Source organism: Ranitomeya imitator, chromosome 5, assembly GCF_032444005.1.
Source record: "Ranitomeya imitator isolate aRanImi1 chromosome 5, aRanImi1.pri, whole genome shotgun sequence".
In the NCBI taxonomy this organism is placed as follows: Eukaryota; Metazoa; Chordata; class Amphibia; order Anura; family Dendrobatidae; genus Ranitomeya; species Ranitomeya imitator.
Window position 1 is genome coordinate 248301599 of NC_091286.1, and position 26842 is coordinate 248328440.

The 26842-nt window shown below is 45.4% G+C and overlaps 1 protein-coding gene across 1 annotated transcript in view; it reads left to right on the forward strand.

Annotated features, from left to right (window-relative positions):
* The first annotated feature begins 209 nt into the window (after positions 1 to 209).
* ARHGAP18 (Rho GTPase activating protein 18) overlaps positions 210 to 26842 on the forward strand; it is a 259642-nt gene continuing 233009 nt past the window's right edge. The window contains exon 1 of the mRNA XM_069726051.1: positions 210 to 617. Within this exon, the coding sequence (XP_069582152.1) occupies positions 574 to 617 (44 nt within the window). The 5' untranslated portion in view covers positions 210 to 573. The remainder of the gene's footprint in view (positions 618 to 26842) is intronic.

A 26842-nucleotide genomic window follows, 5' to 3' on the forward strand; every position in this document is an offset into this window, starting at 1 on the left:
TGGCTATACAAATAAACACATAAAATAATACATGACACTATAAATCAAAGTTTAGCAATAAATTAACAGCAGCCAAGTAAGTCATTAACTTATTTTTTACAGATGTGTACATAAATTAACTAGTAAGCCAGTTACGTGGATATAGGTAACAAATAAGGAGTGGCGCAACTTGATCCTTTCGGGCCCCAATGCAAAATCTCCAACAAGATCCCCGAATATAATGCCTGGGTGAAATTACATTTCTTGCACTCACCATAGAAATGTTACTTTTCATTTTCAACTAGCATTTTGTAGAGTAATGCTGCAATTATATTGATCTGCTGAGCAAAGATCAGAGCAAAGGTAAACTTTTGTTAATGAGTATCTGCAGCAGAATGTTAAAATTGCTTTCTGGTTGCTCGGATACTTTTAGACGTCTGACACTAGAAGTCAAGATCGGAGAGAAAGAAGACATATCATTACATGACTACCTCTGCTAGAAAGTAAACAGTCAATAGCCCCAATGGATACAAAGATGATTTTGTACAAATGTTTCCTCTCTTGACTTGAACTAAACAGACTTTTGTACTTCAAATGGATGCCGTGGTGAATAAATTTGTGCACAACATACAGCTAAGGTAAGTCACCTTATGCATATGATAAGCTGTAAATGATAGTCATTTTTCCAGAAACATACTATGGTGTTAGAATGTCCAAATATCCAATCTGTGTATTTTCCTTTCTTAAGGTCTTTACAGTCTGAAAGCTGCACCGTATAAAATATATAAATCTGCAGTCTATAGTTTATAAATGGACTCAAGTGGAATACAATTTATCTGGTGGCATACAATGAAGTAGCCTAATATAATAGGCTAGATAGAGAATAATCCTCTAATACAGTCATGGACGACTGTGTTGGCACCCTTGAAATTGTTCTTGAAAAACAGGAAGCAATTGATTGCAGTTATTGATTCCCAGGGGTGTGCAACCAAATATTATGTATATTTGTATAATATTAAATAAAAATGTACATAGCAAAATATCTGTAATTGCTATAATTTGGGGGCAGAAATACTTCATTATCTGTAACAATTTCAGGGGTGCCAACACTTTCGATCATAACTGTATATGAGTAGCATATGTTGCAACCAGGCACACTGACCTGTGATTTATTCTAAGGGTATGCAACATATGACCTGCAGGGAAACATACCAGATGAATTTGGGACTAATGCCAGCAAGTTTCGTCATTCATTTTGATTCATATTGCCATTGTTTCACTTAGCAAATGGACTATTGTACCTTAGTAAAACAGAGGTTGCAGACAATGAGCCATTATATTTGTGCCGACAGTTTTAACAAGGCCTCTCTGTTAAAACCTAATAAACCATTACATTTGAAATTTGATATCAGGACTTCACAGGTCGGTTAAGTGAGCTTAGAAATACCTGTACTGAAGAAGAAACTTCGCATGTCATGCTTTACTACAACTTGGATTCACATTGACTATGATGTTTCATTGATGAAATGATAGCTTATGCCACCCCACACCATTACTGACCCACTTCCAAACCGGTCATGCTGAAGGATGTTGCAGGCAGTAGATCACTCTCCATGGAGTCTACAGACTCTGTCACGTCTGTCACATGTGCTCAGTGTGAACCTGCTTTCATCTGTGAAGAGCACAGGGCGCCAGTGGCGAGTTTTCCAATCCTGGTGTTCTGTGGCAAATGCCAAGTGTCCTGCACGGTGTTGGGCTGTGAGTACAACCTCCACCTGTGGACATCAAGCACTCAGACCATCCTCATGGAGTCTGTTTCTAACTGTTCGTGCAGAAACATGCACATTTGTAGCCTGCTGGAGGTCATTTTGCAGGGCTCTGGCAATGCTCCTCCTGTTCCTCCTTGCAAAAAGGCTGAGGTAGCGGTCCTGCTGCTGGGTTTTTGCCCTCCTACGGCCTCCTCCACATCTCCTGGTGTACTGGCCTGTCTCTTGGTAGCGCCTCCAGCCTCTGGACACTACGCTGACAGACACAGCAAACCTTCTTGCCACAGGTCACATTGATGTACCTTCCTGGATGAGATACAATACCTGAGCCATTTGTGTGGGTTGCAGAGTCCGTCTCATGCTACCATGAGTGTGAAAGCGCAACCGACATTCAAAAGTGACCAAAACATCAGCCAGAAAGTATTGGTACTGAGATGTGGTCTGTGGTCCTCACCTGCAGAACCACTCCATCATTGAGTGTCTTGATAATTGCCAATAATTTCCATCTGTTGTCTATTCCATTTGCACAACAGCATGTGAAACAGATTGTCAAACAGTGTTGCTTCCTAAGTGGACAGTTTGATTTCACAGAAGTTTGATTTACTTGGAGCTATATTCTGTTGTTTAAGTGTTCCATTTATTTTTTTTAGCAGTGTATATATTTATATATACATAGCTTTGTCGCCATAAAAGGAGGGGGCCCAGACACATTCTTGCCCAGGAGCCCTAAGCTGTCAGTGTCCGCCCCTGGGTTGTGCCGTGACACGTGCCTTTTGTGCGCGCCACTTTCACTCTATACCTGCCACCTCCTAACTCCTCCTTTCTCGTCCTGCACTGCTCCCGGCTGAACTCTCTGGCTGGATTTGAATAAGGAAGCCATATCTCCTGGCTGACGTAGCTTTCCAGCCAGAGAGAGCAGTGTATGCTGGGCCCGGCCGGAAGTAGTTGCACATGTGAGGGTGGCTACCAGCTGTTGGAGGTGGAGGAGCTGAGGCTGTGTGGAGACGCAAGATGGTGAGCTGGGTCCGGCAGTGATTTTTTTGGGGGGCCCCATTCAGACTTTTGCTATGGGGCCCCATGATTTCTATGTACGCCCCTGAGCTTGATGATAACTCAGAGACGTCAGGAGCACACAGAAGAGGATGGAGGGGTCAGCAGCACTAAGGTGAAGCAAGTGCTGCTCAGAACTGTAGCATAGCAGATAAGAATAGGATCGCTCATACAGCTATGTAACACTGAATGCACAGTGGGGCAGATAGAGATGTAAAAAGACACAAAGGTACGATTGTCATGATATGTACTTTTGCCCTGTCCTGTATTTGAATAATATGCCATTTGATGTATGTAAAGGTTCTCTGGTTTCTATTAGCTGTAATTTATGTATTTTCTTGTACTGGGAGTTCACCTGTAACAATATGTCTCCTTCCCCCAATACTTGCAGCCCTGAGCTATAATGTAATTAATCTTTGTCAACACCACTAGTGAAGGAATAGCCATTCTTCCTCACATCAGGTGGCTAGTCAAATGCACATAGTGGATAGACAAAGCGGAGCCGACCAGTCTAGAATCTTCTGGTGGACCCAACCATTGAATAGAAGGTGTGACCCCTACCCCCTTCATGGGCTGATCCCAGGAGCTCAGACCATCCATTCTTATTTTTGAGATCAGATGTGAGTTGACCCTTGAAGGAGAAGGAGTGGGGATTCTTAGCTGAGGCAAGACCCCACGTCCATCTGTGACTGCGGAAGCAAACGGAGCGAGACTTGAGCTGAGGACATATCTCGTCGTTCGTGGGATTGTTTTGGGATCCCTTGGACTCGTGCGGACTATTGCTTTGCTAGCTGGCAGAAAGATTACCGGGAGGTGCCCCCGAATCTGTTCTGTTGGACTAATTGTGGACTCTGTAGATCTACCTGCATGTGTTGTTCCAGCGTTCTTGATAATAAATCTGTTGAATCATCCCTCGGCCTGTTGTCCCTCCTTGCTCTGCCGTACACCCTGTCACAAACTGGCTGAACCACTCGGGGATCAGCCAGTGTGAAGAATGCCCCTGAGTCACAAAATCCAATAAGTCTCTGTCCATCCAGCACGACCTCCTGCAAGTGCTTACCTCGATGAGCAGAAGTCGTCATAGCTGCGGGTCGCACACCATAAACTCCTAGTGGAGCAACATGGGTGGGTGAGGCACTAGGCCAGTCCTCACATAGTGGTGACACATCTTCCTCCATGGCACTTGGCTGTACATAATTAATAATATGACTGGGTACAGAATCAATCTTCATTTGAACAGCTGGGCAGGAGGATTGCAGATGCCCCGGCTGCCCACATTGATAGCATCTGTGCTGGATCTCACTCCATCCAAGGTGTCCTCTTCGGCGAGGGGTAAGGGAACCTGGAGGCCAGCTCCCACTTGAAGGTGCTGTAGGGGTTTGAGGACGACTCCTCCATGGGCTGGCTGGGCATAAGGCAATCCATAGAGGACCTGGGATTGTCATTGAACTGGCTGGTGGAAAATGGAGGACTATTCCCACAGCCACTGTGGATCTGAACTTTGGTTTTGGGGTCAGGCGATGTGTGGTTGGGGTGACGGGTGGTCTGCCTGCAGATGTTTTCCTGGGCAATGATGTGGGAGAGCTACAATGCCAATTTGTGACTGCATGAAGCCACATGTAAGTTACGCTCTGCCTGTGTGTACTTAACCAGCGACCTGTAGAGGTCCCTAGTAATACACAAATTGGGAGGGGAAGGGATTGTCATGATATGTACTTTTGCCCTGTCCTGTATTTGAATAATATGCCATTTGATGTATGTAAATGTTCTCTGGTTTCTATTAACTGTAATTTATGTATTTTCTTGTGCTGGGAGTTCACCTGTAACAATATGTCTACTTCCCCCAATACTTGCAGCCCTGAGCTATAATGTAATTAAGCTTTGTCAACACCACTGGTGAAGGAATAGCCATTCTTCCTCACATCAGGTGGCTAGTCAAATGCACATAGTGGATAGACTAAGCGGAGCCGACCAGTCTAGAATCTTCTGGTGGACCCAACCATTGAAAAGAAGGTGTGACCCCTACCCCCTTCATGGGCTGATCCCAGGAGCTCAGACCATCCATTCTTATTTTTGAGATCAGATGTGAGTTGACCCTTGAAGGAGAAGGAGTGGGGATTCTTAGCTGAGGCAAGACCCCACGTCCATCTATGACTGCGGAAGCAAACGGAGCGAGACTTGAGCAGAGGACATATCTTGAAGTTCGTGGGATTCTTTTGGGATCCCTTGGACTCGTGCGGACTATTGCTTTGTTAGCTGGCAGAAGGATTATCGGGAGGTGCCCCCGAATCTGTTCTGTTCGACTAATTGTGGACTCTGTAGATCTACCTGCATGTGTTGTTCCAGCGTTCTTGATAATAAAGCTGTTGAATCATCCCTCGGCCTGTTGTCCCTCCTTGCTCTGGCGTACACCCCGTCACACAAGAAATAAACATGTTGGACTTAGTTTGTATATTAACTATAAGTATGCATTTACTGGGCTATGCGAGAAATAGTGCGATTGTGGCAATAACTCTTTTTCAAAATGTAGCTGACAACACTAGAAGCGACTATTGACTCCTCTCCACTAGGTATGTCACTTTTCTATTATGTACACAATAATCAGTCATCAAACTGCATGTTATGAATGAAAGGCAGAAATAGAAAAAAAATAAAATGAAAAATGTTCCTGCCTGCTCTTTTCACCATCAGATATGCGCTTAGCCTTCCAAATAGGTTATAAAAAGATTATTGTTGGTTAATAAATGAATAAAAGAGGCTGGAACAATATCCTGTCGGTTTTCAAATTGTATTCTTCCTGAGAACTAAAGCTTACACAACGAGATGACGCTATCACTCACATAAACAGTATGGCCCCCATTCCTCAAAACTGCTGTTTTGCACATCAGTTTTAATTAACTATACAGTGGAGTAAGATACGTCAAATTCATTAAGAATCCTGCGCCACTGTAAGAAATTTGCTCAAGTCTGGAGTAGATGTCTACCGTTAGTGTAAATTATAATGAATTTGTTGGCCGTGCCTGACCATGTATTTTCCTCTGAAGCTAGAACCACTGGTCAGCACTAGTGTAAAAAACGCCAACACTTTTGTACAAAATGTTTGAGACAGTTGAAACGGTTTTAGATCAAATTTGGAATATTTAGGATAATTTTGTATTATGGATCATTTTGAATGTAAATTGCTAATCATATTTGAGTTCTCTCCCAGAATAACCAGGAAATTTCTGTAAAATGGGCAAAATCCTTCAGACCTTTGGAAGATCAAGCAAATTTCCCAGAGTCTGATCTGGCAAGTTTATATATGTAACAAGGTTTCTTCTGAGGGCTCTATTTAGGTCACAGTCTGGAGATTTTAATGTTCTGGAGATTGTATTTCTCCTGGGGTTTGTATTACTTTCAGGGATTTATTCTGTGGTCTGTATTTCGGTGGTAAACCTACGGTCTGTGTTTATTTTGTTGGGTTGAAATTAAGCTTTCTGCAGAGCTCATGCACATAGTGCACACAATAGGGGGACCTGATGTTAAAATACTTTATAGCATCTTTTGTGTCACAGAGGCCTGATCTGGAGGCACCAAAAAAATTCTTCTGTTCCTATTGTCATACAGTAATGGTATGTTTCCACGGACAGGATTGCATCAGGATTTGCTCAGGATTTGTCGCAGCCGCAGGTAAAATCTGCACCAAATCTGCACCTGAGGTCACTGGCAGGTCACCTGCGTTGTTCATGCGTTTTTACATGCATTAAGATGCATTTTTCATGCGTTTTTTTATGCGGAACTGTGTGTGTTTTTGTAAGCTCAATAAAGTTATACAAAAAAAAGAATTGTGATGTCATTTCTTGTCCAACCTCTTCATTTACATACTCCATTGAAAAATAATGTTTAGACACACAGATAGATAGATAGAGCTATAGATAGATAGATCGAACGATCTATCTATCTATTATTTATCGTATCTATCTATTGTATCTATCTATTGTATCTATCTATTATCTAGCTATTGTATCTATTATCTATCTATCGATATATCTATCTAGCTATCTATAGATATATCTTTCTATAGATAGATATATTTATAGATATATGCATCGATAGATAGCAGATAGGTCGATAGATAATAGATACAATAGATAGATAATAGATGATAGATAATAGATAGATAATAGATAGATAATACCAAACCCGATGTTTAGTAATAAACATAATAAAATGTTAATAAAGAGTTCGGCCGGGATCACACATGCGAGAAACTCACACGAGTCTCTCACCTCAATACCCGGCACTGCCGCCGGTACGCGGGACCGGAGCGTGCGGCTGCATGTATTTCTATGTAGCTGAATGCTCCGGTCCGAGTGGCGGCAGCAGTGTCGGGTATTGAGGTGAGAGACTCGTGTGATTTTCTCGCAAGTGTTACCCTGGCCTTAAAAGCAATATCTGTTTAATTTAAAAAAAGTGAAAAAAAAAATGGCATGGGCTACCGCACAATTTTCTGTGCTAGAGTGGGAAAGCCAACGACTGGGGGCCTGATGTTTGTAGCCTGGGAAGGGGTTTATACCCATGGATCTTCCCAGGCTATGAATATCATCCCGCAGCTGGATCCCCCTATAATTTATAGCCAGAAAGGCTACGCAGACAGCTGTGGGCTGATATTCATAGCCTAGAGAGGGGCCATGGATATTGACCCCCCCACGGCTACAAATACCAGCCGCCCCGGAAATGGTGCATCTGTAAGATGCGCCAATTCCAGTGCTTAGCCTCTTTCTTCCCACTCTCGAGTAGCGGTGGGATATGGGGTAATGAGGGGTTAATGTCACCTTTGTAAGGTGACATTAAGCCGGCTTAGTAATGGAGAGGCGTCAATAAGATACCTACAATTACTAATCCTATACTTGTGAAAGAGTTAATAAAACACACATGCAGAATAAAGTATTTTAATGAAAAAAAACACCACACAGTTTTGACAATATTTTTACTGTACGCTCAATCCATGCAATGCCCTCGTCTCCTGAAAAAAAGAAAAATAATAAACCAACAGCATACTCCCTGAGTCTGACGTAGTCCCTAATAACGAGTGTCCCACGACGAGTCCAGCTCTGCTACATCTGGATGCCTGACATCCAGACATAGCAAAGCATGTAGATGACTGCCGGAGATAACTTTCCAGCGGTCACCTACACTTTCTCACAAACAGCTGACCATGAGAACCAGACTAGTGACCGCAGATAACCCCCAGTCACGTGCACGGCAGTTCTCGCGGTAAGCCATGTTATCGTGAGAATTTAGTTTACCACGATAACTGCAGTGGACGCAGGACTTCCAGGGGCGGGACAGGTAAGAGCTTATTTAAATTAGGAGACATCCATAGTAAACTGCCTTTACGCAGTTACTATGCATGTGACTAATCATTAGATGTGATTTTACTGCATCTAATGATTATCTATGGGAAATATACGGTGCAGCGACAGAGCGTCGCCGCATTGTAAACAGACATGCTGCATTCTGAAAAGAGGCGCTGCATGTCCGTTTACGCGGGTCTGCCACATGCCTGTTTTAATGCATAGTGGAGACGGGATTTCATGAAATCCCCTCCACTATGATGCAGCATCTGGACGCTGCATTTCCTGACCGTGGAAACACACCCTCAGGGACCTGACTTTAACCCCTTTCTGCCATCGGACGGAATGGTTCATCCGATAGTAGAACCCCTGCTTGATGCGGGCTTCGGCGGTGAGCCAGCATCAAAGCCGAGATATGTTAGCTGTTTTGAACAGCTGACATGTGCCCACAATATTAACGGGCGGAATTGCGATCCGTCCATGCCTATTAACTAGTTAAATGCTGCTGTCAAACTCTGACAGCGGCATTTAACAAGCGCATCCTGCCAGAAATGTGCAAACTGGTGACCCCCGTCACATGATCGGGGGTCATTGGCATGTCTGCATGACAACCAGAGGTCTCCCTGAGACCTCTATGGTTGTTGATGCCAGATTGCTGTGAGCGCCACCCTATAGTCGGCGCTAATAGCAATTCTGTAATTCTACTACATAGAGGCGATCTGAACATTGCCTCTATGTAGCAGAGGTGATTGAGTTATGGCAGCTTCTAGCCTTCCCTGAAGGCTATTGAAGCCTGCCAAAATGAAAAAAAAATGTTTTTAAAAATATGAAAAAAATAAAAAAAATAAAAGTTTAGATATCCCCCTTTTTCGCCCCATTCAAAATAAAACAATTAAACAATATTAAACCTGCACATATTTGGTATTGTCACATTCAGAATCGCCCGATCTATCAATACAAAAAGGGATTAACCTGATCGCTAAACGGCGTAGCGAGAAAAAAAGGCAAAACAACAGAATTACATTTTTTTTGTTCGCCACAACATTGCATGAAAATGCAATAACGGGCGATCAAAAGAAAATATCTGCACAAAAATGGTATCTTTAAAAACGTCAGTTCGGCATGCAAAAAGTAAGCCCTCATCTAACCCCAGATCAAGAAAAATGGAGATGCTTCGAGTAATGGAAAATTGCTACATTTTTTTTTTTTTTTTAGCAAAGTTTGGTTTGGAATTGTTTCCTCCTACGCATGACAAAGCTAAGAGGTTGAATTTCACCATCTCCAATCTGTCCGCCTGGTAGATATAGATGGTTTCCGAAAGCTGATGCCATCGCAGTCCCACAGTACCAAATGCCCAGACGCCATTACTTTTCTAAGAAAGCTGTGCCTGCACTACACCAGCATGTCGCAGAGAACATCGCCCATTCCTTGACTAAATTTATGTTTGCCAGGGTGCATTTCACCACAGACACTGGGATGAGTAAGCATGACGAAGGGCATTACATCTTGCTGACTGGTCACCGGGTGACTCTGGTGGCTGTGGGCCAGGCGCTGCTTCACAAGTTTTGGAATCTTCAAGGCTTGCAGGAAAAACCTGTACATTTAAGACTTCCTCCACTGCTTCTGCCTCCTCCTCCATCTCCTCTAGGTCCTCCACCTGCGCCCTCAACCATTGCCTTAATAAGACACGCGTTCCAACATTTCAGAGAGAATCCCCACCACCATCAACGCAATCAGGCAGAGTTAGGCTGCCATCACACTAGCAGTATTTGGTCAGTATTTTACATCAGTTTTTCTCAGCCAAAACCAGGAGTGGGTGATAAATGCAGAAGTGGTGCATATGTTTCTGTTATACTTTTCCTCTAATTGTTCCACTCCTGGTTTTGGCTTACAAATACTGATGTAAAATACTGACCAAATACTGCTAGTGTGAAGGCAGCCTTAAAATTGATATCCCTTGAAGATCAAAGTCATACAGCTGAAGAGTTGTGGACAGCTCTCCAGGCTAAGTTTGATCAATGGCTGTTTCTGCTTAACCTGCATTCAGGGAAGACCATGTCCGATAATGGTGCGAACCTGGTGGTGGCCATGCCTTGCATGGCTCATGTCCTCAACCTGGTGGTACAGCGTTTTCTCCACCACTATACTGGCCTGGAAGAGCTGCTACAAAAAGCATGTAAGCTGTGTGCTCATTTCCACTGTTTGCAGCCCTCAGGTCATCAAATTGCATCAATACAGACTTCTTTGTTCATGACAGTTAACAGGTTAATATGCGATGTGCCGACACAGTGGAATTCCACTCTGCACATGTTACGGCGACTGGGGCAGCAACAAGCCTTGATGCAGTATGTCATGTCGTATAGCCTAGGCCAGATGTGGCGTATATTACGTTTACAGAGTGGCCACAGATTAAGGACCTCTGAACCCTTCTGCACAATTTTGAAATGGCTACTAATATGGTTAGCGCTGACGATGCCATCATCAGCATTCTGGTCATCTATATGCTGGAGCAGACTTTGAATAGCCTGCGGGAGGAGATGGTGGTCCCAGAAGAAGAAGAGGAAGCAGAGGAGTATGCGGAAGGGATAACATTGTCTCTAAGTTCCAGACAGTCGTCACACAGGCGGGTGCCAAGGAAGGATTATTACTGCGATCAAGGGGGGTTGGTGATAACAGACAAACTGTTATTGAAGGTGCAGTATCCAAGGTACAAATGGAGGAAGAAGAGGTTATGGGCGAGTAACTGTCGGATGAAGAGGATAATCCTCCCCTCTCTGTTGTTCGTGGTTGGTGAGAGGGGACGGAAGAAACAAGCCTCATTGTTACCCAGCCACCAACACAGCATGGGTTTGGACCTCATGGTAGGAGCCTAACATATGAATGCGTTCTTGTTGCACTATCAGCAACATGATCCCCGTATAATTACGACTAGGAATACTGCTGACTACTGGTTTGCCACTATGTTGGATCCACGTTATAAAACAAAATTTTGCCACATGCTTTCCACCCTGGAAAGGGACCCGCAAATGCTGGAGTATCGATACCCGCTTTTACACAACCTAGAGAGTTTTTCCCCAAGACAGCAGTGAAGCACACAGTTCATGTAGCAGCTCTAGGCTTCCAACCTTCGGCACATCAATTTGTCAGCCCCAAAACATTATCATCAGCAGCAGCAGTGGTGTAAGTGGAAGAAGCAATTTCTGTGAGTCCTTTGACATATTTTTTAGACCAGCTTGTGCGCCAGCACAACAGAATCCAAGTCTTACATGTGGTGAATGAATGGAGAGGATGTTGCAGTAGTATCTAGAACTGAATATCAATACCATCAGGGAGGGTTTGGACCCTTTCACATTTTGGTCTTCCAAAATGGATGAGTGTCCTGAGCTCGCCGTACATACCTTGGAGGTTTTATCATGCCCAGCAGCCCGCGTTTTCTCAGAACGTGTCTTCAGCAGTGCTAGTGGTGTCCTAACAGATAAGCGCAGCTGGCTGTCCCCTGACAGCGTAGACCGCTTAACTTTCATAAAGATGAACAAGTGATGGATCTCCAAGGACTTTTGCACCCCAATCGCAGACTGTATAGACTAGGTGATATTGCATTTTTTTTGTGTGATGCATTAATGTCACGTAACTGCACTCTGTAATATATTTAGTGTGAATTCTGTGCCTGCTATTAATACAGATTTTTAGAAATGTGAACAATCATGGTTGGTCTACATCTGCTGGGTTAGCTGTAGTGGAAGACATGTCGGTCCCAATTATACTATTTCTACTGTGGTGAAATTGATGCCACTTTGGTATTGTCTGCCAATAATTTTTGAAAATGTGTAGACTCCTGGTTGGGTCTCCTTCATGCGTGTTGCCTGTAGCAGTAGGCCTCCGACACCGTCAGGCCACCACTTCCTTAGACTCAAGTACCCGTTGTAGCATGGCTAAAGGGTGTGTAGTCGATGGGAGGTATGCGCCACATAAGTGCCTTGTTACTGTATGGTAGCCCAGGGGTATTTCTGTCTTGCACATAACCATGTAAATATATATGTTTCAGGACCTGTGGTAATGTCAGACCACATGGCTAATCATGTGATGGGTTACTGGGTGTGGTTAGCTCTATTTAAGACTGGCTAATGCTTTACACAGCAGATATGTGTGGAGGTGAAACCCTCCTGGGTGTGTTACGGCTTCAGGACTGAGCCGGAGGAACTGGACACTTGTTTTTCTTTGCCTGAACCAAAGGCTATCTTGTTTTCTGTTGTTTTGCCACATGGTTTATGAAGCAATAAACCCAGTGAACTTTAAAGGAACACGTCTCCTGAGTGTCAGCCCTCGCAGCTGAGTGAGTGGAACCCCTACAATTGGTGGAGAATGCGGGCAGCGTTCACAGCGGAGACGTGAGTTTATTTTTGAATGTCCTGGGTTAAGGCTGTTGCAAGCCAGCAAGCATTGCCGGAGAAAATGGAGGACTTGCTGAAACACTTGGTCCAGCAGGAGCAAAGGCAGCAAGAGACCAACAGGCTGTTGATGCAGCAGATACAACAGAGCCAGCAGGAGCAACGGCAGCAGATGCAGCAAAACCAGCAGGAGCAACGGCAGCAGATGCAGCAGAGCCAGCAGGAGCATCAGCAGCAGATGCAGCTTCTGGCAACCGCCATCCAGGGCAAGGCGAGCGCCCCAACCCCAGGTTTGGCTGATGACACCCACGTCCGGAAGACGGTAAGACGCGCATTGCAGAAAATGACTCCTGTTGTGAGTTCTGTTTTTGGGCTCCCTCTGGTGGTTACTGATGGTACTGGGTGACTTGTCTTTCCTGGGTTTCTGGGTTCCACCTGTTCCATCAGCATATGGGAGTTTCCTATTTAACCTGGCTTTGCTGGCAGTTCCTCGCCGGTTATCAATGTATCCAGTGTGTCTTGTTACCTCTGCTCCCTGCTCCTAGAACCTTCTGGTCAAGCTAAGTTTGGATTTTCCTGTTTTGGTGTTTTGCTTTATTTGGTTTTTAGTCCAGCCTGCTGATATGTTATTCTTGCTGCTGGTTGCTCTAGTGGGCTGAAATTGCTCCTCATGTACCATGAGTTGGCACATGAGTTCAAGTAATTTCAGGATGGTTTTTTGAAGGGTTTTTCGCTGACCGCGCAGTTCACTTTTGTATCCTCTGCTATCTAGCTTTAGCGGGCCTCATTTTGCTGAAACTGTTTTCATACTGCGTATGTGCTTTCCTCTCATTTCACCGTCATTATATGTGGGGGGCTGCTATTTCTGTGGGGGATTTCTCTGGAGGCAAGAGAGGTCTGTGTTTCTTCTAATAGGGGAAGTTAGATCTTCGGCTGGAGCGAGACGTCTAGGATCATCGTAGGCACGTTCCCCGGCTACTTTTATTTGTGTGTTAGGTTCAGGGTCGCGGTCAGCTTAGGTTCCATCGCCCTAGAGCTTGTTTGTATCTGTGCTTGTCCTTTAGTGATCCCCTGCCATTGGGATCATGACAGTATAACCGGCCCACAAAGTGTTAATTGTATTGGCTGAAGTAGGAGGATAAGTAGTCTGAGGAAGTTATTTTTTTTTTTTTTCCCCCCTCAGAGTTTGCTGCCTAGCCTTATTGCAGCCTGGCTACTTCTGTTATGGCTGGCAATCAGGCAACACAGCGTGCAGTAATCAGCGCACATACAGAGATCTGGCAATAACCAAAAACAATAGGACGAGCTCTGAGACGTGGAATCTCTGTAGACTGCAGTACCTGATCTATCCTCACACAACTATAAGCAGCAGTGGATTGCGCCTAACAACTACCTATGCAACTCGGCACTGCCTGAGGAGCTGACTAGCCTGAAGATAGAAATACAAGCCTGACTTACCTCAGAGAAATACCCCAAAGGAATAGGCAGCCCCCCACATATAATGACTGTTAGCAAGATGAAAAGACAAACGTAGGAATGAAATAGATTCAGCAAAGTGAGGCCCGATATTCTAGACAGAGCGAGGATAGCAAAGAGAACTATGCAGTCTACAAAAAACCCTAAAACGAAAACCACGCAAAGGGGCAAAAAGACCCACCGTGCCGAACTAACAGCACGGCGGTGCACCCCTCTGCTTCTCAGAGCTTCCAGCAAAAGACAATAGCAAGCTGGACAGAAAAAAACAGAAAACAAACTAGAAGCACTTATCTAGCAGAGCAGCAGGCCCAAGGAAAGATGCAGTAGCTCAGATCCAACACTGGAACATTGACAAGGAGCAAGGAAGACAGACTCAGGTGGAGCTAAATAGCAAGGCAGCCAACGAGCTCCCCAAAACACCTGAGGGAGGAAGCCCAGAGACTGCAATACCACTTGTGACCACAGAAGTGAACTCAGCCACAGAATTCACAACATACTTCCTCCTCCTCTTAATCTTTGAATGGCTCTGATCCCAGCTGTTTATCATGGACGTCCAGAGTTTGGCTTCCAGCCTGAATAATCTTGCCACTAAGGTTCAAAATATACAGGATTTTGTTGTACATGCTCCTATGTCTGAACCTAGAATTCCTGTCCCAGAGTTTTTTTCTGGAGATAGATCTCGTTTTCTGAATTTTAGGAACAATTGCAAGTTGTTTCTTTCTTTGAAATCTCGCTCCTCTGGAGACCCTGCTCAGCAAGTCAAGATAATTATAACTTTCCTGCGGGGTGACCCTCAGGATTGGGCATTTGCATTGGCACCAGGGGACCCTGCGTTGCTTAATGCGGATGCGTTTTTTCTGGCATTGGGTTTGCTCTATGAGGAACCTAACCAAGAGATTCAGGCTGAAAAAGCTTTGTTGGCCCTCTCTCAGGGGCAAGATGAAGCAGAAATTTATTGTCAAAAATTTCGGAAGTGGTCGGTGCTTACTCAGTGGAATGAGTGCGCTCTGGCTGCAAAGTTCAGAGATGGCCTTTCTGAGGCCATTAAAGATGTTATGGTGGGGTTCCCTGCGCCTGCTGGTCTGAATGAGTCTATGACTATGGCTGTTCAGATTGATCAGCGTTTACGGGAGCGCAAACCTGTGCATCATTTGGCGGTGTCGTCTGAACCGTCACCTGAGATAATGCAATGTGATAGAATTCAGTCCAGAAGTGAACGGCAAAAGTATATGCGGAAAAAAGGGTTGTGCTTTTATTGTGGTGATTCAGCTCATGTTATATCAGCATGCTCTAAACGCACAAAAAAGGTTGATAAGTCTGTTGCCATTAGTACTTTACAGTCTAAGTTCATTCTGTCTGTGACTCTGATTTGTTCATTATCATCCATTTCCGTCGATGCCTATGTGGATTCAGGCGCTGCCCTGAGTCTTATGGATTGGTCATTTGCCAATCGCTGTGGGTTTAGTCTGGAGCCTCTGGAAGTCCCTATTCCTTTGAAGGGAATTGACTCTACACCTTTGGCTATGAATAAACCTCAGTACTGGACACAAGTGACAATGCGTATGACTCCCGTTCATCAGGAGGTGATTCGCTTCCTGGTACTGTATAATTTGCATGATGTTCTAGTACTTGGTCTGCCATGGTTACAAACTCATAATCCAGTCCTTGACTGGAAATCAATGTCTGTGTTAAGCTGGGGTTGTCAGGGGGTTCATGATGATGCACCTCCGATTTCTATCGTTTCATCTACTCCTTCTGAGATTCCTGTGTTTTTGTCTGACTATCGGGACGTTTTTGAGGAGCCTAAGCTCAGTTCGCTTCCTCCTCACAGGGATTGCGATTGTGCTATAAATTTAATTCCAGGCAGTAAATTTCCTAAAGGTCGTTTGTTCAATCTGTCAGTGCCAGAGCATACTGCTATGCGGGATTATGTTAAGGAGTCCTTGGAAAAGGGACATATCCGTCCATCTTTGTCCCCTTTGGGAGCAGGTTTTTTTTTCGTGGCCAAAAAAGATGGTTCCTTGAGGCCTTGTATAGATTATCGTCTTTTGAATAAGATTACCGTAAAATATCAGTATCCTTTGCCATTGTTGACTGATTTGTTTGCTCGCATTAAGGGGGCTAAATGGTTCACTAAGATTGATCTTCGGGGTGCGTATAATCTTATACGAATAAAGCAAGGTGATGAGTGGAAAACCGCATTTAATACGCCTGAGGGCCATTTTGAGTATTTGGTAATGCCTTTTGGACTTTCTAATGCTCCTTCAGTCTTCCAGTCCTTTATGCACGATATTTTCCATGAATATCTGGATAAATTTATGATTGTGTATTTGGATGATATTTTGGTTTTTTCTGATGACTGGGAGTCTCATGTTCAGCAGGTCAGGAAGGTGTTTCAGGTCCTGCGGGCCAATTCCTTGTTTGTAAAAGGCTCAAAGTGTCTCTTTGGAGTCCAGAAGATTTCTTTCTTGGGGTATATTTTTTCCCCTTCTACTATTGAGATGGATCCCGTCAAGGTTCAGGCTATTTGTGACTGGACGCAGCCTACATCTCTTAAGAGTCTACAGAAGTTCTTGGGCTTTGCTAATTTCTATCGTCGTTTTATAACTAATTTTTCTAGTGTTGTTAAGCCTTTGACGGATTTGATTAAGAAGGGTGCTGATGTTGCTAATTGGTCTCCTGCGGCTGTGGAGGCCTTTCAGGAACTTAAGCGCCGGTTTTCTTCTGCTCCTGTGTTGCGTCAGCCAGATGTTTCGCTCCCTTTTCAGGTTGAGGTTGATGCTTCCGAGATTGGAGCAGGGGCGGTTTTGTCACAGAGAAGCTCCGATGGCTCAGTGATGAAGCCATGCGCGTTTTTTTCTAGAAAGTTTTTGCCGGCTGAGCGGAATTATGATGTTGGTAATCGGGAACTTTTGGCCATGAAGTGGGCATTTGAGGAGTGGCGTCATTGGCTAGAGGGTGCTAGACATCGTGTGGTGGTCTTGACTGATCACAAAAATTTGATTTACCTTGAGTCTGCCAGGCGTCTGAATCCTAGACAGGCTCGTTGGTCACTGTTTTTCTTTCGTTTCAATTTTGTGGTTTCATACCTGCCAGGTTCAAAGAATGTGAAGGCGGATGCTCTTTCTAGGAGTTTTGTGCCTGACTCCCTTGGAAATTCTGAGCCCTCTGGTATCCTTAGGGATGGGGTGATTTTGTCTGCTGTCTCCCCAGACTTGCGACGTGCTTTGCAGGAGTTTCAGGCGGGTAAACCTGATCGTTGTCCGCCTGAGAGACTGTTTGTTCCGGATAATTGGACCAGTAGAGTCATCTCCGAGGTCCATTCTTCTGCGTTGGCAGGTCATCCTGGAATATTTGGTACTAGAGACTTGGTGGCCAGGTCTTTTTGGTGGCCTTCCTTGTCGAGGGATGTGCGTTCTTTTGTGCAGTCTTGTGAGGTTTGTGCTCGGGCTAAGCCTTGCTGTTCTCGGGCCAGTGGATTGTTGTCACCTTTGCCTATCCCGAAGAGGCCTTGGACGCACATTTCCATGGATTTTATTTCGGATCTCCCTGTCTCTCAAAAAATGTCCGTCATCTGGGTTGTGTGTGATCGCTTTTCTAAAATGGTTCATCTGGTACCCTTGCCTAAGTTGCCTTCCTCCTCTGAGTTGGTCCCTCTGTTTTTTCAGAATGTGGTTCGTTTGCATGGGATTCCTGAGAACATCGTTTCTGACAGGGGATCCCAGTTTGTGTCTAGATTTTGGCGGACGTTCTGTGCTAAGATGGGCATTGATTTGTCCTTTTCGTCTGCATTCCATCCTCAGACGAATGGCCAGACTGAACGAACTAATCAGACCTTGGAAACTTATTTAAGGTGTTTTGTTTCTGCTGATCAGGATGACTGGGTTACCTTTTTGCCGCTGGCCGAGTTTGCCCTTAATAATCGGGCTAGTTCTGCTACCTTGGTTTCTCCTTTCTTTTGTAATTCGGGGTTTTATCCTCGTTTTTCCTCTGGTCAGGTGGAACCTTCTGATTGTCCTGGAGTGGACATGGTGGTGGATAGTTTGCATCGGATTTGGAGTCATGTGGTGGACAATTTGAAGTTGTCCCAGGAGAAGGCTCAGCAGTTTGCTAATCGCCGTCGCCGCGTGGGTCCTCGACTTCTTGTTGGTGACTTGGTGTGGTTGTCTTCTCGTTTTGTTCCTATGAAGGTCTCTTCTCCTAAGTTCAAGCCTCGGTTCATCGGTCCCTATAGGATCTTGGAAATTCTTAACCCTGTGTCGTTTCGTTTGGATCTCCCGGCATCGTTTGCTATTCATAATGTGTTCCATCGGTCGTTGTTGCGGAAGTATGAGGTACCTGTTGTTCCTTCGCTTGAGCCTCCTGCTCCAGTGCTGGTGGAGGGAGAATTGGAGTATGTTGTGGAGAAGATCTTGGATTCTCGTGTTTCCAGACGGAAACTCCAGTATTTGGTCAAGTGGAAGGGTTATGGTCAGGAGGATAATTCTTGGGTGGTTGCCTCGGATGTTCATGCTGATGATTTGGTTCGCGCTTTTCATAGGGCTCATCCTGGTCGCCCTGGTGGTTCTCGTGAGGGTTCGGTGACCCCTCCTCAAGGGGGGGGTACTGTTGTGAGTTCTGTTTTTGGGCTCCCTCTGGTGGTTACTGATGGTACTGGGTGACTTGTCTTTCCTGGGTTTCTGGGTTCCACCTGTTCCATCAGCATATGGGAGTTTCCTATTTAACCTGGCTTTGCTGGCAGTTCCTCGCCGGTTATCAATGTATCCAGTGTGTCTTGTTACCTCTGCTCCCTGCTCCTAGAACCTTCTGGTCAAGCTAAGTTTGGATTTTCCTGTTTTGGTGTTTTGCTTTATTTGGTTTTTAGTCCAGCCTGCTGATATGTTATTCTTGCTGCTGGTTGCTCTAGTGGGCTGAAATTGCTCCTCATGTACCATGAGTTGGCACATGAGTTCAAGTAATTTCAGGATGGTTTTTTGAAGGGTTTTTCGCTGACCGCGCAGTTCACTTTTGTATCCTCTGCTATCTAGCTTTAGCGGGCCTCATTTTGCTGAAACTGTTTTCATACTGCGTATGTGCTTTCCTCTCATTTCACCGTCATTATATGTGGGGGGCTGCTATTTCTGTGGGGGATTTCTCTGGAGGCAAGAGAGGTCTGTGTTTCTTCTAATAGGGGAAGTTAGATCTTCGGCTGGAGCGAGACGTCTAGGATCATCGTAGGCACGTTCCCCGGCTACTTTTATTTGTGTGTTAGGTTCAGGGTCGCGGTCAGCTTAGGTTCCATCGCCCTAGAGCTTGTTTGTATCTGTGCTTGTCCTTTAGTGATCCCCTGCCATTGGGATCATGACAGACTCCCGGGGATGATGTTGAGGCCTTCCTGACGGTGTTTGAGAGGGTCGCTGAGAGGGAAAAACTTCCGCCAGAGCAGTGGGCAGAGGTACTTGCGCCATACCTGACAGGAGAACCCCAGAAGGCGTACTATGATTTGACCTTGCAGGATGCCAAAGAGTATCACAAATTGAAAGCCGAGATTCTCGCACGTTTGGGGGTGACACTGACTGTCAGGGCACAGCGAGTTCACTCCTGGGGCTATCACCGGGACAAACCACCTCGTTCCCAAATGTTTGATCTGTTGCACCTGGTCCAGAAATGGCTGCAGCCAGAATCCTCTGCGCCTGCACAGATGGTAGAACGGGTGATGATGGATCGGTTTGTCCATTCCCTCCCGAGGCCTATACAGTCTTGGGTTGCCCAGGGTGATCCCCAGAATGCCGACGAGCTGATCGGACTGGTTGAGAGATACCAAGGGTTGGAAGGCTCCTTCGGGAGGCAGCCCATGCCGTACTGGGGGTCCCAGAAGGCAGCTGAGTCCCAAAAAGGGGTGGTGCGTCCAAGGTCACAAAGGGCGGGGGAGGTGGTGCCCAAGGTCCCCACGGGTGATATTATTTGTTGGAGGTGCCACAAGCCAGGACATATAGCTGCCCGTTGTTCCCAAACCACTGAGCAGATGGACTGCAGCATGGGACGCCGTTGTTCATACTATGCGTATCCAGCCTGTAGTGTGAACTCTCCATCTAACGAGGGACCTCAAGCGTGTCCCGTAAAGGTGAACGGTCGAGCAGTAACGGCACTGTTAGACTCGGGGAGCCTAGTGACCCTGGTGAGGGCCACTTTTCCTCTCCACCTGCTCCCAGGAAAGAAGGTCGGAGTGCGGTGCATACATGGTGATGCAAAGGACTACCCTATGGCCAGGGTGGACATTGAAACGGCATGTGGCACTGAGTCCCACATAGTCGGCGTAGTTCAGGACTTGTTGCACCCTATAATTATTGGCCGGGATTTCTGTTTGTTTTGGGATTTGTGGGGAAAAGGTTCTGAGCTCCCTGGCAGGGAACCAGTGAACCCTGGAAGGGTATCGCCACACCCAGAGGCAGACAGCTTTCCTTTTTGTGTTCTGGTTGGGGATGAGGAGGAAGTATCCCCTACATCTGACATTTTGGAGTTAGAAGTTACCGGTGAAAATTTTGGGACTGCCCAACATAGGGACCCCACTCTGAGGGAAGCCTTTAATAATGTCACAGTTATTGACGGGGTGGTACAGGAGCCGGGGGCAGACACAAGATTTCCCCATTTTCTGTTGAGGGGGGAATTGTTGTACCGGGTCACGAAAATAAGGGAGGAGTTGGTAGAGCAGTTGGTAGTGCCGGGTCCGTATAGATGGAAGGTGTTGGACATGGCCCGTCACACATCTTGGGTGGACACCTAGGGGTGGAAAAAACGCAGGAACGGGTTGTGCAGAGGTTCTATTGGCCTGGGTGTCACCGGGAAATAGTGAACTATTGCAGGTCCTGCCCTACATGTCAGCTAACTGCTCCCACTCCTCATTTCCGGAACCCCCTTGTGCCACTGCCCATTATTGAGGTACCGTTCGAGAGAATTGCCATGGACTTGGTCGGTCCCTTAGTTAAATCAGCTCGGGGCCATCAGTATATATTAGTCATCCTGGACTATGCCACACGCTATCCTGAGGCAATTCCCTTGAGAAATTCTTCCTCAAAAAGCATAGCCCGCGAGATGGTCCATGTCTTTTCCCGGACAGGTCTGCCAAAGGAGATCCTGACTGACCAGGGTACACCTTTCATGAGCAAGGTGATGAGGGAGTTGTGCAAAGCCCTGAAGATCTCCCAGTTGAGGACCTCGGTGTACCATCCCCAGTCAGATGGCCTTGTTGAGAGGTTTAACAAGACACTAAAGAGCATGCTGAGAAAAGCTATAGAGAAAGACGGTAGAGACTGGGATTGTCTCTTACCCTATCTGATGTTTTCCATTCGTGAAGTTCCACAGGCCTCCACAGGGTTCTCACCGTTTGAGCTTCTATATGGCCAACATCCACGAGGACTCCTGGATATAGCCAAGGAAACCTGGGAGGCCGAAGTCACGCCCCACAGAAGCGTCATTGAGCATGTGGCCCTGATGCAGCAGAGGATTGCAAATGTGATGCCTATCGTGAAAGAACACCTTCTCCAAGCACAAGAAGCTCAAGCCAGGGTCTACAACCGGTCTGCAAGAGTGAGGCAGTTCAATCCGGGAGACCGGGTTCTTGTGTTAGTTCCAACGGTGGAAAGCAAGTTCTTGGCCAAATGGCAAGGGCCATATGAGGTTGTCGAGAAACTTGGTGAGGTAAATTATAAAATTCACCAACCAGGAAGACGGAAACCATTCCAAGTTTACCATGTCAACCTCATCAAGCCATGGCAAGATAGGGAGCCGACAGTAACTCCGTCATTGTTAAGCAACCCAGAAGGTGAGGTTGGAGCGGTTACTATAGCAGAGACGCTATCAAAGACCCAGAAACAGCAGTGCCGGGAGTTACTCCAGAAAAACAGGGACCTGTTTTCAGAATTGCCGGGATACACGAGGGTCATAGAGCACGAGGTCCTAACAGAGCCACATGTGCGGGTGAATGTGAAACCTTATCGTATTCCTGAGGCTCGTCGAGAAGTTATCTCCAAGGAAGTGGAGCGTATGTTGAGGCTTGGAGTCATTGAGGAATCCAAGAGCGGTTGGTCGAGCCCAATTGTCCTGGTCCCAAAACCTGATGGAGAGTGGAGGTTTTGCAACGACTATCGGAAGTTGAATGAGGTCTCCAAGTTCGACGCTTATCCCATGCCCCGTATTGATGAGCTCATCGAAAGGCTTGGGCACGCCAGATATATATCCACCTTGGATTTGACAAAGGGGTATTGGCAGATCCCCATGGCACAGGAAGCCAAGGAGAAGGCAGCCTTTTCGACACCTGATGGATGCTTCCAGTATGCCTGGATGCCGTTTGGCCTACAGGGAGCCCCGGCGACCTTCCAGAGGGCTATGGATAGAGTCCTTGCACCCCATAAGGCCTACGCTGCTGCGTACCTAGATGATATCGTCATCTTTAGCCCGGACTGGGAGAGTCATCTGGAGAAAGTCCAAGCGGTATTTGATGCTATAAGAGAGGCCGGATTTACTATAAACCCGAAGAAGTGTGCCTTGGGTAAAGAAGAAGCTAAGTACCTTGGATACATAGTGGGTCATGGAGAAATAAAACCCCAAATCAGTAAAGTGGAGGCAATTCAAACATGGCCAAAACCAGTTTCCAAGAAGCAAGTTAAAGCCTTCCTGGGAATCGTGGGATATTACAGGAGGTTCATCCCAAACTTCGCCACGATGGCTGCGCCTCTGACTGACCTGCTAAAAGGGACAAAACCAGTAATGGTTAAGTGGTCCGAAGAAACAGAGTCAGCCTTCCAAGAAATGAAAAACGCTTTGTGTAAGCAACCCGTTCTGATGGCCCCAAACTTCAAGAAAGAGTTTATTCTTCAGACAGATGCCTCAGATGTTGGGGTGGGAGCAGTCCTTTCCCAAGAACTACATGGGGAGGAGCATCCTGTTCTCTATCTGAGTAGGAAGCTGTCCTCATCTGAAAAGAACTACTCAGTCGTTGAGAAGGAGTGCTTGGCCATAAAATGGGCAGTGGACACATTACGGTACTATCTGCTGGGACGTAAATTTAGACTGGTATCTGACCATGCCCCACTTAGGTGGATGAGGGAAACGAAAGGGAGAAATGCCAGAGTCACCCGTTGGTTCTTAGCCCTGCAGGACTTCAGTTTCCATGTGGAACATAGGGCCGGAAAGCTGCATGGTAATGCGGATGCCCTATCAAGAATCTCTTGTTTAGTGGGGGAAAGTGCCAAGCCCCACGGCTTTAGGCAGAGGGGGAGGTATGTAGCATGGCTAAAGGGTGTGTAGTCGATGGGAGGTATGTGCCACATAAGTGCCTTGTTACTGTATGGTAGCCCAGGGGTATTTCTGTCTTGCACATAACCATGTAAATATATGTGTTTCAGGACCTGTGGTAATGTCAGACCACATGGCTAATCATGTGATGGGTTACTGGGTGTGGTTAGCTCTATTTAAGACTGGCTAATGCTTTACACAGCAGATATGTGTGGAGGTGAAACCCTCCTGGGTGTGTTACGGCTTCAGGACTGAGCCGGAGGAACTGGACACTTGTTTTTCTTTGCCTGAACCAAAGGCTATTTTGTTTTCTGTTGTTTTGCCACATGGTTTATGAAGCAATAAACCCAGTGAACTTTAAAGGAACACGTCTCCTGAGTGTCAGCCGTCGCAGCTGAGTGAGTTGAACCCCTACACCGTGTTATTATCCTTAAATTTTTCTGACAATGGTAGTCTACGAAAATGATAATTGTGCCACCTGAGTGTGACTCAGCATGAAAGCAGGTAGCAGTGTTGCATGTGATATCAGGGCTCCCAGCAAAGGAGGCCTACACCTTTCCCTCACTCACTGATTCTTACTGTGCCATTCAGTTGAAAGCTGTAAATGCTGTCCCAGACACCGATACCCCATGCCTGGCATATTGCTGCAGTACCAGTCTACAATTTGGACTGTGGGTGAATTCAGATCACTTTCCTGGTGTCTGTCTCTCATTTGATGTATTTTGGCAGCATTTGGAGCCATTATAAGATCTTGTGCATGCGTTTGTTTTTGCCTCCCATTGACATGAATGGTATTCGGTTATGTTCGGCGAATATACCACAAATTAATAGGCAAATACTGCAAATTTGGCGATTGTAATCCGAGCCAAACTTTTACATTTTTGCTCATCTCTACTTATGGCATGCACTGACAAAATTTTAAATATGCCCCCGTATTATAAATCTTAGGATGCGTGCCCACGATCAGGAATAACAGAAATTTGGACACAGCGCATTTATACAAATCCCATGCCCACTGTTCTTCCATTTAACGCTGTGCAAACTCGGGTTTAGAAGCCGCACCATGATAATTTCAGCAACTGAGATTTAGACTCTGCTGCGTAGTTTCCTCCATAGCCATTCATTAGATGCGGTAAATCCGCATAGTTCACTAAGAACATGTAGATTTAAGTGCATGATTAGAATGTAGTGTTTTAATCCTGATCATGTACACATAGCCCAATGCAGCCACATCCAAAACCTCTACATACTGTACATATCATCATTAGCAAACACAGTACAGCAATAAAGCTGAGCACAGTACCCTTCTGCGCTGTGTATGCCAGAAGAAATACAAGTTAATGCTATATGCACACTCTATTCAGGTAGCTGGTAGCCAGCATAAGTACATGTGGGGGTTGCCTGGATGCTAGGGAACCCCCTCATGTACTTATGCTGGCTAACAGATGTAAATCATTCAGCTGAGGTGAGGAAAACTAAATCTCCGAACACTAAAAAATACTTGGTGGTCACCCGAACGTGCTCGGGAAATCTCGAGAATCGAGTATATTCACTCATCAATATTGCTTAACCTTCTGTGAGAAAATGAATATTTCACTGCAATTTCTTGTACGGGCACCAAGGACAATTCTTCTGTTAGATTGTTTTGATAAAATAGGCCAGGGGTGTCAAACTGCATTCCTCGAGGGCCGCAAACCATGCGTGTTTTCAAGATTTCCTTAGCATTGCACAAGGTGCTGCAATCATTATGTGTGTAGGTGATTAAATTATCACCTGTGCAGTACAAGGAAATCCTGAAAACATGACCTGTTTGCAGCCCTCGAGGAATGCAGTTTGACACCCCTGAAATAGGCCATTTAACTATACTGTGACGCCTCTGTTAATGGGTGTCCCGGTACCAGGGGTTATTTTCTTGTCGATAACGCTAGGGGGCACCATAGCTCACCCTGTTTCCCTGGTTACTTCTGATGGTGAAGATGCTGGGGCCACGTACCTTTCCTTGGCTTTTGAATCTGCCCTCAGTCTGTACCCTACCCCCACCCATGGAAGAGGGGAGTAGTAGTAATTCACCAACCAGACTAACAAGGAAATACGAATACTAACAACAGAGGTATGCACCGGAGTGGAGGATGGGGTAAAACCATAGTAGGAGAAGAAAGGGAATTATCAGACACTCAGAACCTAGCAACAGACACAGAAAAAAAAATGCCTTTCTCCATTAAGCACCAGCAACAACCTCCAGCCATGCAGGAAAAGCTACTCTGACATTGAGTGCTTGCCAGGACTCAGCTTATATAGGAGATTGGAGTGGCTAACAGTGCACAGCTGAGAGCCTTAACTCCAGGAGCTTTTAACAGAGCAGATTAACCCTTGCACTACCCAAATAAATGTACACCATTTAATAAGAAGGTGAAGTGCTTCTGATCTGTGCAGGAGTAGGAGAAATTAAACGCTGTGGTCTTCTGGCTCCTATTTGTTGCGGTAAACCAGTGACATATACAATCTCAATATATTGGCTGAAGTTGATAGTTGGACATAAATAGTGTCAGATGAATACAGATATGCTCATATATGGATTTCACCTAACAGTACTGGCAGAAATTACATGTGCAACATGTGCAGTAGAAAAAAAATCCAAATCATATACTATATATGTAAATGATTTCTACAATCAATCTGCCACGTTCTGGCTCATGCTCTTATCTGTTTGATCTATATTATCTACAATAATGAAAGTACAGGGTTTCTATAGTGTATATAGGTAACTTTTCAATTCAAGCTGTTCTGTGTTGCCATGAGGAATAACACTATCTCTGCCTATTTTATGACTTCTATCCTGCATTTTAACCAGCTTCAACCCTCTGCATTTTCTATGTCTTAATTTGCAATTAACTCTGAGCTGGTGGGAGGAAACTAGCAGTTATGATGTCTCCCACAACAGCACAACACAAAGACAGAAGCAGCAACAGTATGGAAGACATTAGGCTAGGTTCACATTAGCGTTTGAGTCTGCAGCGTATTATCCGCATGAACAAACGCATGCGCAAACGCATGAAAAAACGCATGTAAATGCGGTTTTTATCCACATCAGCTTACGCGTGGCGACAAAAACGCTGCGTGTGCATAAGTTTGTCTGCGTTTTTTGCCTGTGTTTGCGTTTTTTATGCACATGCGTTCAATATTCCCAGGAGGGCGTGTCTCAATGGGCGTGCCTCAATCAGTTCCTGGACATGCGCAGTCCGGAGTACGTAAGCAGATGGAATGCATGTGTACATAAGGACATGCGTACGCATGCGTTCCCATAGACAGTAATGTGTTTCTTTAATGCACTCATCCGCATGTGCATGCCTGCGCATATTTGAGGAATTTTTGACGCTTCCAAAAATGCAACATTATAACCCAAAAGAGAAAGTGGAGTTCAAGTATAATTTTATTGCAACAATCCATATTATATATATATATATATATATATATATATATATATATATACACACACATAGTATTACATTCAAGGTTTTGAAAACCATAGAAATTCAGTAAGAGAAACAGGTGGAAGAAGATCGGTGGATGAGCC